The sequence below is a fragment of the Erpetoichthys calabaricus genome, chromosome 2, assembly GCF_900747795.2.
Source record: "Erpetoichthys calabaricus chromosome 2, fErpCal1.3, whole genome shotgun sequence".
NCBI lineage: Eukaryota > Metazoa > Chordata > Cladistia > Polypteriformes > Polypteridae > Erpetoichthys > Erpetoichthys calabaricus.
Window position 1 is genome coordinate 50979758 of NC_041395.2, and position 15921 is coordinate 50995678.

Here is a 15921-nt window from a genome sequence, read left to right on the forward strand (position 1 = left end):
TATGAAAGTACAGTGGAACTTTGGTTTGCGAGCATAATTCGTTCCAGAAACGTGCTCGCAGTCCAAAGCACTCGTGCATCAAAGCGAATTTCCCCATAAAAAATAATGGAAACTCAGATGATTCGTTCCACAGCCCAAAACTACGGTGGCCGAGAAGGGCAAAACAAATTTACATTTCACAAAACAACTTTATAACCATTAAGACAACCTTACAAAGGAATTCAAATTAACATTTCAGAAAACAAATTTACATTAGTGAGAACAATTTACAAATCCCTACACAAATTTACAAGCGGTTAAACAAATTAACAGTTCAGAAAACAACTTTACAAGTGGCCCGAAACAAATTTACAAGCGGCAAAACAACTTTACAAGTGGCCCGAAACAAATTTACAAGCGGCAAATCAAACGGAAAGGGTAGGTACAACACACAGGAAGTGCTTGTTGCTGACCTTTTGTGTCATTCAAACTGTTTTGCGAGGGAACATTGAACGGAGTTTGTGACGGTAAATCAAGCGACAATGTTTTGTCCATTTTGTGGAAACCATTTTAGCCAGTTAGCCCGCTTTTGTTATTCTTGTGGGAAATGTTTAGACTTTTTAAAAGAGGCTCCCCGCACGGAAGACCCAGATGCACAGCCGACGTCTAAACCACCTGGAAATGTTAATCAAAGTACCGGTAAGTGGACACTTAACGCTATCTAGAGCCAGCTATCCTAGGCTTTTATTATTATTATTGTTAAACTTATTATTGCTCAGTTGACGTAGTATGAGTCATTCAAAATTCCGTTCAAATAAACAACTTCTGTGCACGTTGGTATATACAGTATATATGTGTGTTGTACTTAATGCAGTCATTTAAGTTTTTTTAATTACTACCGCAACATACACTGGGACTGTTAACTTTCGTAGTGGTTGTAACCTAATAAAATAAAACATGTTTTGCTCTCGTATTATTTTCAACATTCAGCAATTGCCAACACATTTCAAAGTACAGATATAGCTGCGTCTTTTCGGTTCCAAAGGATGAGCATCAGTTGGCAAGGTAGGATCCAGCATGAGTCAAACACGTACAAAAGCAAATTTCTCAGTCCAATAAAGTTCATTTCAAAAATGTTTAATGAAAATTTGAAAAAGAAAAAATCACAACATTTTAGAAAAGTTATTATACACGCAGAGTAAAAGGCACAAACAGAAAAAATGTGTCTTCTCAGTCTAATTACAGTCTTAGCTTTCTCTGGTTAAAAATTAGTTACTTTCTATACTTGTTATGTTTCTATTGCAAACTTGCATAGACTTCACTTTAATATGTCAGTACGGTTTGAATCTGTTTGCCCTCCATGCCTTACCTACTGCAAGGCAGATCATAAAATGAAATAGTGTGTAGTCAGAATGACAAGAAATAAGTAGAATATTCCATTTACAATTTAGCTTGTAGGGCTTATAATAGAAACTCCCATTGACTATGCACTAATATATACACAAACATTTTAACATAACTATCCATCCCTCCATTTTGTAACCCGCTGAATCCGAACACAGGGTCACCTTTTTAGGGGGGGAAATCTGCTGGAGATCCCAGCCAACACAGGGCGCAAGGCAGGAACCAATCCCGGGCAGGGCACCAACCCACCGCAGGACACACACACACATATAGCCACACACCAAGCACACACTAGGGCCAATTTAGAATCGGCAATGCACCTAACCTTAATGTCTTTAGACTGTGGGAGGAAACCCACACAGAATGGGGAGAACATGCAAACTCCACGCAGGGAGGACCCGGGAAGCGAACCCAGGTCCCCTTACTGTGAGGCAGCAGCGCTACCACTGCACCACCGTGCCACCCCTTAACATAACTAACAAAATACTAATATCAACTTATTATAATCTAACTAACAAATGGCTTTTACAACAGGTAATGGAATGTATTTTCCTAGTGTACTGTATATTTATGCAATTTAGGAGTATTGTGAAGAAAATGTAAAGAAATTCATGATGTATGTGTTTTTTTTTTTTTTTTGTTAAAAAAAACTTATAGAAGCACACCTTTGTATCTCATCTTTTAACAAGCAGTGTTACCTGCAGTGGTCATAAACTAAAGGTCACATATTACGAGTAATTATACTAAACAATATTGTGGAAGTAGTTGAACTAAATACACATCAATACATTTTATGGTTCATAAATGATTACAATTATTCTGTCCATAGTGTGTTGATATTCAATTCTGTTCATTCCAGAAGAACAACCGTGCCCATCATATAAACAGTTCATGGACTACAGAAACTTCAAATCAAAAGAAAGACAGTCCTTTAGCTGTGGGTCAAAGAGACGACTAAAATAAGAACAGAGACAAGTTCAGGTTAGATGGCTTAACTGTTTGTGTCATGTATACAAGACAATGGTTACAGGGACGGTTATTGTTTAATGAGTGGACCCATTTGGTGTTTAACTTTCTGTGCAACAAACTTATAAATATATAATTTACAGAAAACTCATTCTGTTTATTTTTATTTATCTAGATAAACATAGGATTGATGGTGCCAAATGGAAGTGATTTAAAACCTGTAAGAGGGAAAACACTCCCATTATTTACAGACCCTCTGGTAGCAGCGCCTGATCTGCTGAAACTAGCTGTCCAGAAAATGAGAACATTTAACAAGGACATGGATGAAGGGCCATATATACTTTTGTATCCAGATTGCTCAGAGGTGGTCAATGTGCCTGGGACAGAGAGGCCATTCGTATTGGCAGAATATAAAAAGGAAATAGGAAAGGCATATTGCAGGATCTCATTTTTTATATGCCTTGAAAAAGACTTTAGAAGAGGTTAGTGGATCTGATTTAGCACTTTTATATATTTCACAGTGCTATGACATACTGTACATAATAACGTGTTGATTTTGTTTCCTTTAACTGCAGTGGATGTTAGCTCAGAATCAGACTCAGATTCTGAAATTTTTGTTACAAGTAGGAGCACAATTGAATTCAATCAGGCTGACACTGTGGTGAGTTTATTTAGAAAAGAAATATACTGAATGGTTGTATTAATTATCTTAACCAGAGCTGTTCTGTGCATAATGCTTGCCAATATTTTGGTTCAACAGAGGCTAGCTACTTAGTAACATCTGTAATTGAGTTTGAAAATACATTCCTGCATTGTACTTGGACAAACAGTAGGATTTACATTTTAAATGGCATTTGGTGTAACACATGTGAATCATTTTGATTATTGTTCAGCAGGTTTATCTGTCAGAAATACTAACAACTTGCCATGTTTCAGCAGGCAATATTTCATTGATAAGTATTTATGTAGTAAGAGATGACTAATATAGGCTGTATAAAATTGTTCAGAATTTTATGCTTTTTCCCTCAGGTTTTTGAAGACTGCAACCAAAGTACACCCAAACACAAACTAGAAGATGTAGTGTAAGTACCAATTTGCAAATGTAAGTAATCTGTAAGCTGGTAATGTGATCAAATCACATGTTTGAGACAGACCCTTGAGTTTATGTTGAGACCACAGTTTTTACTCTAAATATATGAAGTTGTAAATAATGTAAGAATATTTTGAAATTTAGCAAAATTATCTAGATTATTATAACTTACCATAATTTTAAATTTCCTTTTTAACTCCATGATACTTTGTTGTACTGAAGTAGTAATTTTAACATGTTTCAGAGATGCATCCAAACAGTCATCAACGATTCAAGCTGGACAGGTAAGTATTGAACCAAATGTTACCTCATAATATTTTTTTCTTTCAGTTTTGTTTTGTGTTGTGTTGGACATTTAAGTTCCCCATGTCACTTTATTTTTCAGATAGTAATATCTGATACTGAGGATACTCTACCTGAATACAATGTGACTAAGTCCACCTACTACAGGTAAGCAAAAAAAATTGACAAAATGTGACTATTCCCTTGGTAGACATTTTTAGATTAGATAAAAAAATAAACTCGCAAGTTGTTTCTAAAATATCTGTATAATGGTTAACTTACAAAAAATACTTCAGGGATTTACTTAGGTTGGAAATTACTTAAGAAGAATGTTTTAGTGTAAAATGGGTGGAGTTGTCTTTTAACATAGGAATGGTAATTTCTTTACAGTAAATATACACACCTTTATGCACCATGTGTTGAAGAAGAGGATGAAGAGCCAGTTCCTGTAAATTTGGGGAATTTATCAGACACAACCATGTAAGCTGGCAGTTATTGACAATAGCAATAGGTATTCTCTGTGCACTTAATGGTAAAAGATTGAATTACTTCTGTGATTATATGTGAAAGAAGCCCTTTACTGCACATCAGTGTTGTGCAAAAAATAGAAAACTGTGTACTGTCTGGCATTTCACAAATGTAACTCAGTCTTGTGTAATTCTAGAGAAGAGGTAAACATTACACTACCTGATGTCATTCCAAAGCTGTCACATCATATTGATCATGGAAGAGTTAGCCGGTTCAACATTGCAAGGTCAAATGTCTGGGATGGAGCAGTCCGAGGTTTCAAGCGTGCAACATATTCAGAAACCTGTGATATGCTGGTCAGATTTACTGATGATGCTGGTGTTTTTGAGGATGGAATTGATACAGGTGGTCCAAGACGAGAGTTTCTAACTCTACTGATGAACCATCTTAAAGACCGACCAATTTTTGATGGACCAACAGGACAACGTTACTTAGTCTACAATGCAAATGGTATGTCTACATAGTGTTAAGATGTGTGACTTGTAATTATATATCACATCACTTATACACTTTGTTACTTGAACTGTTCCAGAGATATTTAACAACAACATGCTTAGGGTTGTCTTGATTTTAATGCATCATGAAACATATTTGTATGTTTCCAAAAGTAGTTGCTAAATATGTGTGGAACAGTAGAAATAACATTAAAAGCAATCTGAAATTGTGGTTCAAATTGTAAATCACCCAAAATTCTAAAATATGAATGATTTTCATTCATAGCTCTCCGGGAGGATGAGTACTTCTTGGCAGGAAAGATGATTGCGGTATCAGTTGTACATGGAGGCCCAGGTCCGCATTTCCTCTCGGAAGATCTTGTACTGTATCTTGCAGGACAGCCTTCATTCAATGCAACAGTGAATGATGTAACTGAAGAAGAAATAAAGAAAGCTTTGCAAGAGGTAGGAAAAGCATAATTCTATAGTAGGGCAAGGTTTATTTATTAGGTTCTTCAATGCTTTGAGAAAATCATTACTTCATTGATAACATATAGAGTAATGCATTTATTGTTCTGTGATTGTACAAGATATAGGGTTAAACTAGATAAGTAACAGAACAGAAATTTATGAGATAACTATGTATACTGTATATGCCCCTCTTTTTGTGTTTTAGATTGACTGTGCTGCTTCTGTCGAAGCTTTGCGAGAATGTACTTTAAAACATAGCACAATGTTACAGACAGCTGGTTGTCTGAGATATGTGGCTACTCTTGAGGAAAAGAGAACAATTGTGTCAGACTACCTCCGATGGTATATTATCGACCGTAACTCATGTGTAATTGACAGGTACCATCATATCCTAGTCTTACAATTTTTGTACCGTAAGTTACATTGCCATGTTAAAAGCAAACATGATGTCAGTCTGCAATTCAGTTGTTAACAAGCAACTTACAACTACTGCATTATTAGTGAAGGACAGTTCCAATAATTTTCAACATATATTATTTCAAAAAGGGTTTCTGGTGATGAGTCAGGGTCACAAATGTTTTAGTCGATAGTGATTTTAGGGAAATGTCCTGGTCCTTTTGCAGTTTCCCATCTCATTTCAACAGTAGTACATAGGGGCAGGCATGCTGTTCAAGCCTTCAAACCATCTAAAATAAGTGATCTAAAACCAGAAACTCAGAAAGGCTTTAAGAACATACCCCATTGACTCATCTTTAAAGGGAAAATGCAAAAGCAACACGAAGTTTCTCTAATATGACCCGATACACTAAAACACATTTTTGACTCTGTCAGCAGCAGAAAAATCTTAAAACCTTAGACGCTGAAAATTATTGGAGTAATCATGTTTTTAATATACTGTCCATACACATACACTATGTGATTAGCACTTTATAGCAGTGTGACAATGTATTTTGTACTTTTTAGATTTAAAAATGGTCTTTCAGCTCTTCAGTTTTTGACTGCACTGCAGCAGCATCCTACTTTGATGATCCCTGTGGTGTGCCACAGGTCACTGCTCTTGAACTTGAGGGACTTTTCAAACCTGACCTCAGTCCATCAGGGAGCAACAGGAGACTCAAAGAAGGACAAACATTAGGCTACTGGGCTGACTATCTCCTTGATTGTGAAGGTTTGCAAAATAGATTGCATAATTATTTATTTTACAAGTAGTTAAAAATAATACTTAACAATATGCCAAGATGTGCATGAACAATTCTGTTTCCTTACAGAAGGTCAGGCTGCTGTTTGCGTGGAAGATGTTTTCATGTTTGCAACTGGACTAACTTCACTTCCCCCGTCTGGATTGGAACCACTGCCAAGGATTGAGTTCCTGGATGATTCACCGTTCCCAATGGCAAACACGTGTTCAAACACAATGAAATTACCACTGCTGGATTCATACAAGGTGTTTAAATCACATATGGATTTTGGAATTCAGAATTCTCCAGGATTTGGCTGTTTTTAAATCAGGGTCCACTAGATATGGATAAGTGTGTGCCTTAAATCACTGCAGGTAGAGAACCTGCATCCATCTGCACTGGTGGACGCACTTTTTTGCACTATTATTTAATTTTGTAATAAAACTTTGCTGCATTTGTATATTTGAGATTTTGAAGAAACCACATGTTTGATTACTGTTTATTTAAGCAACAACTGAAGATGTTTTAATGTGTTCTTGTTTACAGTATGTTACATTTGGACAGTTTCATCATATCCTGAGATCTGAAAGAGAGATTTCCTGGTAATAAAGCCAAACCAAGACTACTTGAAATTAAATATTTATTTTTGATACTTAAATAATAGTGTAATAAATATTTTATACTTTTGCCTTACTTTTACTCCAGTTTATTTCATTTCATTTCACTTTATTTACAATAATTTAGGACAGATTTGGAAGTTTTTCCAGTAAAATTTAAAATTCACGGACAGCACAAGTTACTCTTCACACGCTTGAGACACTATTCCATTAATGTGTGCATTATTAGATCTGTAGTACACAGAACAAATTATAACTGAGCGATTTCTTTAAGATGTATATACAGTTCTGATGCAGACTCCCAGTTCTCTGGCTTCTGTAGGTGACTGTGCTCCATAACAAAGTCCAAGTACTCCTGCATGTTCATGTCACCACATGAATGCGTTGGCTGATTTGATTCGGGGAAAGTATCCAGTTCTGTACATTCAATCCTAAATCCACAGTCTCTGGAGCCAAATCTGGATTGAGAAATGGATCTGAGTAATAGCATTTATTTACATTTCAGCTACAAAGAAAACAAAAATTTACTGGGAAATGATAATCCATTACCTGTGTGGTAAATAGTACAGTTCATTAGGCACTCCTCCAGGACATGATGCGGTTGTAGAAGGGCGAATCCGGTGACTATTCCACAGAGTCCTGCATTCATCCAGGTCCTTCTGTATGACATCACTGAAGCAAAATCTTAGCAAGCACTGATGTTCACGACTTCCATTAAAGTGTCCTGCATCTCTGAGGTCTGCAAATAACTCCATCCAGAATTGAGACCTATATAGATAACTGGGTTAAACTTCATATTAATTCTGCTATTTGCTTAAACATACCAATTTATTTACACTTGTGGATCATGAGATAATATCAAGATAAAGAAAAAAAATGTTTACAAGTGTTTGGGGAATGTTACTTTTAAAATTAACGTAGTCACTTTCCTCATAACTTACAAAAAAAGTAACCATATATGTTATATAATTTAATGCATTACAAGCTCTGCTTTTCTTTGCACTTTTTTCCTTAAAAAGTAAGAGATACAAAAACCATACTTATAATAAAAATTAATTATTTTTATGAACTCCTTTATTCCTGATCAAGATGTTAACAAACAAAATTCCATTTATTTATAATGCAGCTTTTAGAACTCCTTATTTTTAGTCATAGTCTTTTTATTTCTTAGGATGTCAGTTCTAGCATTGGGTATAGTAGAACATAAACTCCACAAACGCTTATTTTAAATTTAATTGTAGTGGTCAACTACATTTAAATTAAGAAAATATATTGTAATATGTGTTGTGAAGAAAATAACATCCATCCCCTTTTTATATCCCCGACCTGAGCCCCCCAAGATGCATTTGCTTCCTGTCTTTCACCCAGTACTGCTGCAACAATCACTGGCTCCCTGTGACCCTCAACTGGGCCGATTAAATTTACCCTTCAGCACATGCAGGATGTCACCAAACGACCTGAAGAACTGCGGGCACTATGTGACAGCCTCAGAAGGCAACGACTTAGAGAAAAGGGCAGTACTTATAGGAAATAAAGCCGTACTAATCCTAATAATAAAAATAGTAATTATTATTATCATTTTTGAGCAGCTTAAGTAACATTTATATTTTCTCCAACAAAATAAGTATTACATTAAATTACTCGCTACTTTAAAAATTAGTTTGACAATGTAACGTAACTTTGAACGTTGCCCCAACACTACAGAGCACAGTAATTGGCCAGGGATCCTAAATAACGCATTTAGGGGTGGCGTTTGAAAAGTTAATCCCATAAATTTTTAATGCGTTTATGGCGATTAATCATCAGCCTTAACGTAACTTAATACATTGTTTTTCCTCAACATGCATCACAGCTGTAAAATGTGTAGGCTAAGAGTAATGATAAAGAGCGATAGTTCATTTAGGTCACTTACCTTCCCTTTCTGAATATGGACCACCACGACTCAATACGTTGATTGTTCGTGGATGAGCCATACATGTGGCTAGACACTCCCGAGTAGTAGTCGGCATGCTGGTGACGTAGGGTACATTGAATTGCAGCCATAATGCCATTCTCCGTGCCGCAATCGGTCCTCAGCCTCATGGGCACAACACCAAGGTGTCGCACACAAGTTAGGAAATTGTGAGCGATCACTGATGGATTGTTATTTGTTGGTCCACTTACAAGCCACAGTACTTTACGTGAAAATCCATCAATGCATCCAGAAATAGCAAATCCGAATGGCTTTAGTTTGTCGTAACCATCAGCATGCCACATATAATTCGGCCCCATCGAGTGATAAGTTCTTCTTATAAACCTTCTGCGTGCTCTCTTCTCGCATCCTCGGGGATTTAGCTCCCGGAGTAAAGCCATAACATCATCTCTCTTTACTCGCAAATTGTACTTTTGCCTGAGTACTTGCCACATCGTTCGGTAGCCAAAAAGTTGACCAGGTCCACAAAGCTCCAACCTGATGGCATTCCTGGCAGCGTTTGTGGAGGAATACTCCTTTCTACGATATAGTCCGGCTTCTGTAAGTTTAGTTTTAAGACACCGCAAGCTAATGTTTACACCATGTAAAAAGGACATCATGTCAACGATTACATTGTAGGAGTGGCCTTCATTGAAATAGCCAATACAACAACGTATCACATCTTCCATCTGGGGAGCCTCTTTTAGAAAGTCTAAACATTTCCCACAAGAATAACAAAAGCAAGCTAACTGGCTAAAATGGTTACCACAAAATGGACAAAACATCTTCGCCCGGCAGTGCTAATCGCTACAAACTCTATTCATTTTCGACCTCGCAAAACAGTTTGAATGACACAAAAGGTCAGCAACAAGCACTTCCTGTGTGTTGTACCTACCCTTTCCGTTTGATTTGCCGCTTGTAAATTTGTTTCGGGCCACTTGTAAAGTTGTTTTGCCGCTTGTAAATTTGTTTCGGGCCACTTGTAAAGTTGTTTTCTGAACTGTTAATTTGTTTAACCGCTTGTAAATTTGTGTAGGGATTTGTAAATTGTTCTCACTAATGTAAATTTGTTTTCTGAAATGTTAATCTGAATTCCTTTGTAAGGTTGTCTTAATGGTTATAAAGTTGTTTTGTGAAATGTAAATTTGTTTTGCCCTTCTCGGCCACCGTACAAAACTATTCATATAAAAATGATTAATACAAAATATAAAGTAAAAATGCATAAGACAAATTAACCTGTGCTTTACCATTAAAGAATCATGGCTGGTGTGAGTGAGTTTCTAAACTCTTGTGCAGATTCCACCCAACGGGACAACATGCGGAAGAGCGTCCCAAAGCAATCGCAGTCTCCCAGTGCTGTAGCAGTTCGCCGTAAAAGCGAACCCGAAAAGATTGCGGACATGCTATAAGCGCCTGCCGTCGATGGGTGATACAAGGAACAAGGAACATTATAAATGCGCAGGGCACAGTATTACTTGGCCACGACCCTGCCTGACTGCTGTGTCTGTGTATAGGAGAGTGGCAGATCCTGCTACAATAAATAACCGCACTGTTGCTGTTTCAAGCGGAATAAAGCTGGTGTTGCTAAAGTACTGAGACTCAGCTTCGTATTTTGGGGTGCAAGACAGGGACTAGCACGTAACAGCACACACGCACATACACAGACACGCACACACACACACACACACAGTCACAATGCTGTAGTAAACAGTATACACTTGTATGGATGTTGACTATATGAGTGAGACACACCTACTCAGACGGAGAATAGGAGACGATTGCCCACAATCCCGCAGCGAGAGAGAGAGAAGAACCATCAGCTCAGTTGTGATCACAAGACGCTCAGCAGACAAAGTGTATACATACTACTCATATTGCAAGACCTTGCTTGTTTATCAAGTCAAAATTTATTAAAAATTTTAGCTCGTCTTGCAAAACACTCGTAAACCAAGTTACTCACAAACCGAGGTTTCACTGTAGAATAAAACAAGCAGAAAAATATCTTAAATTACACATGACTACAGGTCAAAAGCAGGAAAATAACTCAAAGTCAATTGTAAAAGGTGGAGTGCTTTTAGGTTTTACACAGTCATTATTGTCAATATTGGGTTCCAAGCATTGGCAACCTTGTCTGAAACAATAACTTTCTGATGATTATTAATATTACTGTACTAACTCTATAATGCAATGTTAGATACATGTATTTTATTATTAATAATTGTTAAAATTTGTATTTGTTCTTCATTGTATATTATTCTGCCTTAGTCTGCCAGTCTCACAGGAGCACCGAGAGTCTGACTGAGCAGTGGAACTCGGGTTCATCTTCATGGTTTTGATTGTAACTCGGGTTCGGTGGTGCTGTTTCTTGGTCGTTGGGACCACCTTGGAGATTGCTCTTTCTTGTTGGTACTGGAAAATCCGTTCTGTAAAAAGCTGGCATGCCCTAATGTGCATACATAAACTGCTGGTTGACATACAGGTCACCAGTTTTCGAAGAACCAATTCAAGCACTGGTTACCTGCATGTTTATTTAAAAACTAGACAATTTAAAGATCATCATTACAATTGGAACTGATTTTTTTTTAACACATTGACTGCTGGACCATTTATTACCTTGATGCTGCAGTATAAAGGTCATGCGAACAGACAATTTCCACTCGGGATTAATACAGTATAACAAATATTAATAGACTCCCTAGAACATTTGAATGACGCACCAGAAACTGTGGAAACCCTTGTCTTTATAGGGCTGAGGGCAGTTGCTGGTGATCATAGGAAGGTGGTCCTGACTCTTGGAGAATGGTGCTTCATTCGAATATTCTAGGGAGTCTATGAGTTTACTTCTGTTTTTTGCTGTGCTTGTGGTTTGTGATATCGCAGGATTGTTGTGTCACAGGTGTCTGGTCACACTTATAGGTAATCTAACTTAGACACCATTAAAATATCCGATTACGCCACCCAGTTTTATTAAGAGACTGGGAACTCCTGAAATTTACCAATAATAGCACACAGGTTTCTTTAAATTGGGCGGTGAGTAAACACACAATGAAAGACACAACAGTAATTTTAGAAAAAAGCAACAGTAAGTTCTATTGTACAAGACAATATATGGTACATTAAAAAGATGAACGAACATAACAAAAACTAAACATATCAGGAATCAATTTCCCTTTTTTTAAAAGGAAAGTACACAGTCCACCCTCTAAAAGTCCGTTAAAAACAAGAATTGGAGGATACAACCTTTACTGGTGCAGAGTCCAGTTTGTGCACAGTGTTACCCCAACACTTAATTGTTCAACTGTCCATGGATGCACTCTGTTCCCCGGCAGAAGCTGTGTCAAATTGTTGACTCCCTGTCAGCGTCTCTTCATTGTTCCTTTTTCTTCCACCCTGGGCTCCTTGTGTGGCTGGGACCTAGGCACGCCTCATTCATTGCTTGTCAGCTTCGCTTGGTTCTCTCATGCGGCTTCCCTCTTTCGCTGGACCCACAACTGGCGTCTCCTTGTGAAGCTGTCTCTTCCTCCCTGGAAGTAAATGTTGCCGTCTTTGTGCCAAACGTTGTGCCAGCCAGGTACCCTTGTCTGCCTGCAAGGCCCCTGTGCCCTGCCCGAGTGTCTTGGCAGCGTTTCCTGTGGACTCTCTCCCCTGCCTTCTGCTGGCCAGGAGTTTATATTTACTTCAGTCCCTGCTGTTGTCAGTCCTGGACAAACAGTTTAATCAATGGCACATCTAAATTGCCTGGGTTTAACAATTAATGAAAACACAAGTTAACAAAATGTATGGTTACCAAACATTAATAAGTACAGATATGCTGATTAGGAACCAATATTTCCAAGCCAGGTAAATACAGACATCCTCCAAGGCCAGACTTCAAAGCAGTGACTCCATTGCAAGACAGCAAATACCATTAATAAGTACAGACATGCTGATTAGAAACCAATATTTCCAAGCCAGGTAAATACAGACATCCTCCAAGGTCAGACTTCAAAGCAGTGACTCCCTTGCAGGACAGCAAATACCATTAATAAGTACAGACAGCCTTTTAACTTCTCACCCCCCAGTCCCAACAGTGGGTGCCTAATGGAACCACCCAGTGCACAAAAAAAATGTAAAAGTGTCCCCCTCTGACAGTTGGGCCTTCTTCTCAGTGTTTTATCATTCTCTGGATTGTGTTTGGATTGTCCTATCGTTTTCAGCAACTCCTTATTTTGCTTCAAGTTATGCTAGAGCATTATCATTAAGAATAAATTTAATTTTATATAGATTCTTCTTGGCCCTCTGTGTAACTAGCCCATTTTTTTTAATGGGATTTCCCCCTCTAGTGGTCATTTTTAGGACTGCTCGAAACTTGGAACTCTCGAGTGTCAACATAGGGGGTACTGCCCACTTTAGGTTCAACATGCAATAAATAAGAGAAATGGCAAGAAAATTAACAAACTAAATTGGCATCCTTACAAACACATTAGGAACTAGACAGTAATAACAGAAAGAAAGAAAACACAAATAATATTTAAACAGAAAAACAGAAAATAAATAGAGAAGTTAAAGCCAAGAACAACAAGAAAGTAACTTAAATTAATTTGACATCATTTTAAACATAAATATACAGCTCAATATAATTGTTACACTTCAATGATACATCAAATCTACAAAACACCATTAGGTCAATTTCATATTAAAAAGACATAAATTTTGCATCAATTCATTTTGGGGGGCTTATTATGTAACAACCACACTGAAGAAATTAAGAACCACATTGAAGCAATTAAGATTCCTAATATTACCTGATCTTATCATCTCAGTTCAGTGAGCTACATCTGGGCTCATTTACATTCCATGGGTTCACCACTCAAGTAGTCGCATAGGGAGGTGGGCAAACCACATATAAGGAATAGAAATATAAAGACTCTTTTGGACACTGGATTTTCATGCTAAGCACCACAGCATGGCATCAAAACCAAGAATGCCACCCAAAACCATATCATCAAATCAGTTTTTATCAAGTGACTGACACAAGAGCATGCTCAAGGTAGTCACTAACCACCTACAGGAATGACATTTTTAATAATTGAGCAAAAAGACTTGATAATGAACTGATTCATTCTGGACACTAAGAATGAACAATGGACTGAACGGCTTTTATATTTAGTTAGCAAAGCCAGACGATCTGTGAGACCTCTCCTCCTAAGTTCATCACCTGCTCATTAAATATTAAATAACATCTTTTCAGTAAGGATCCGGGCATTTCAGGGCCTCTTGGAGAGAAGGATTTGATCGCATCATTGGCCTAATTAAGTTGCCAGAGGAACAATGCTTTTATTAAGGCTTTGATTCACCCTGACAGGCCAGCTCCCTCCACTTATAACGTTTCAGTGTAAAGCCACCCAAGCCGTAAAGGGCTTTGGTAGCTAAAGATGAGCCTTCACAATAAAGCTGGAACCACTTATACCCAGTGGCTCAGAGGATTTTTGGTTTCCTCCTGTTCTCTTTTGTTATAAAGTATGTCATGGGGAGACCCAGTGACAATGTAAATAGTGTTGCTGCGTTTAAATACTGGCTTGGCCACTATCTGTTATTCTGAATTGGTGAATTGAATGAAACGGCTTTGAGAATTAAATGAGATAAGGCAAAAAGGACGTTACCTATTTGTCCTGCTACCTCTCCCCTCAATGGAAGCTGACCCCAGCAATTGTTTTTTGGACCATACTGTTCCTACAAAAATCTAATCAAATTAATCTAGTTATTATTACTATTTACTTTTATATTAACACCCACTAAGATACTTTCTTGCAAATACCAAGATTTCAATATAGGGTTGTGGGGACATGTAGGTTATTTCAGAAACCTTGGTCACAAGGCACAAACGTACTTTGGCCTGGATGTCATTCCAGAGAACAATGGCGAAGGGACAAACTTGAACAGTAGCAAGATGAACATTAATGTGTCTCAGAGATACTCATAAATGTATTAGTGCCAGTGATATTGAGTCCCATGCGGAGTGCTGAGGAGTGACAGGCATAGTGAGCTTCACTCATACATTCTGATGTGGATGGGATCCCTTGTGAAATATTACAGAGTGACTGTTAGTTAGGCATCACTCATACATAACTGTGTGAACTGGATTTCTGTATTTTTGTGTGGAGGTGTGTGTTAATCTTAAGGTGTAAAAACTGAAAATTTAGTAATAAATGCGGTGACTTTCACTTATCCTTCGATAATACATTTTAGGGTTTAACCCAAAATCAAAACTAGTACTAGAACTCGGAAAAAGGTGAAGAATTTCAAAACAAAAATTTTAGAAAACAGCAATATATGACAGGAATTAAAAGAACTCGTGGGCCTTTTAAATGTTTACTCTTATCTGCAACTATTTAGAGATGTGTATATCGATAATGTTTTTGCATCCTATGAGCAATTAAGCCTCAAATTTAACTTCTTATCAACACAAGTTTTCCACAAATTTCAAGCTAGAAACTTTGCTAAACTGAACCTGCCCAATTTTCCTCACCTTGAACCAATTTCTATTCCAGAAGAAATATTGATCGGTCTTGATGACTCAGATAGAAACTCCACAATTTCTAAAAACATTTTAAATTCCCTTCCTTTCAAAGATCCCAGGTCATAATGGGGAAAGGATCCTTTGCTTAGCATTTCAGAAAAGGCGTGGAAGGCAGCCATGTACAGAATACAGTGTAGCTCCATATGCACAAAGTACACAGTTATTTAACTTCTGTCGAGCACATTTATCTCAATTAAAATGATCTAAAATGTTACTAGGACAAGATGTAACCTGCGAACACTGCAATCGAGCTCCAGCCTCACTGTGCCACATGTTTTGGGCATGCACTAAATTAACATCGTAATGGACAAAAATCTTTGAATGCCTATTAGACAGCCTTGGTGTGACAGTCACTCCTAACCCATTAACAGCTGCGTTTGATGGACTCCCAGGTGGGCTTAAACTGAAGAAGGACAAACAAACTGTAATTGACTTTACCTCTCTATTAGCATGTAGACTTAT

At 37.5% G+C, this 15921-nt stretch overlaps 1 protein-coding gene and 1 pseudogene across 1 annotated transcript; one reads left to right on the forward strand and one right to left on the reverse strand.

The window, feature by feature from the left end:
* Positions 1-385: 385 nt before the first annotated feature.
* On the forward strand, positions 386-7021 carry LOC127525843 (G2/M phase-specific E3 ubiquitin-protein ligase-like; annotated as a pseudogene).
* A 73-nt stretch (positions 7022-7094) lies between these two features.
* On the reverse strand, positions 7095-9830 carry LOC114645887 (uncharacterized). The gene is made up of 3 exons (XM_028793789.2): positions 8862-9830; positions 7499-7717; positions 7095-7407 (listed from the first exon to the last, which is right to left on the reverse strand). Exons 1-3 carry the CDS (start codon positions 9683-9685, stop codon positions 7200-7202), a joined length of 1251 nt encoding a protein of 416 aa, XP_028649622.1. The 5' UTR covers positions 9686-9830; the 3' UTR covers positions 7095-7199.
* Positions 9831-15921: the final 6091 nt, after the last annotated feature.

Coding starts and splice junctions, on each gene's coding strand:
- LOC114645887 (XM_028793789.2), bottom strand. CDS start 9,685: ATGTTTTGTCCATTTTGTGGTAACCATTTTAGCCAGTTAGCTTGCTTT. Junction 7,718..8,861: donor TCCATATTCAGAAAGGGAAG/GTAAGTGACCTA, acceptor TTATCTATATAG/GTCTCAATTCTGGATGGAGT. Junction 7,408..7,498: donor CTGTACTATTTACCACACAG/GTAATGGATTAT, acceptor TTCTCAATCCAG/ATTTGGCTCCAGAGACTGTG.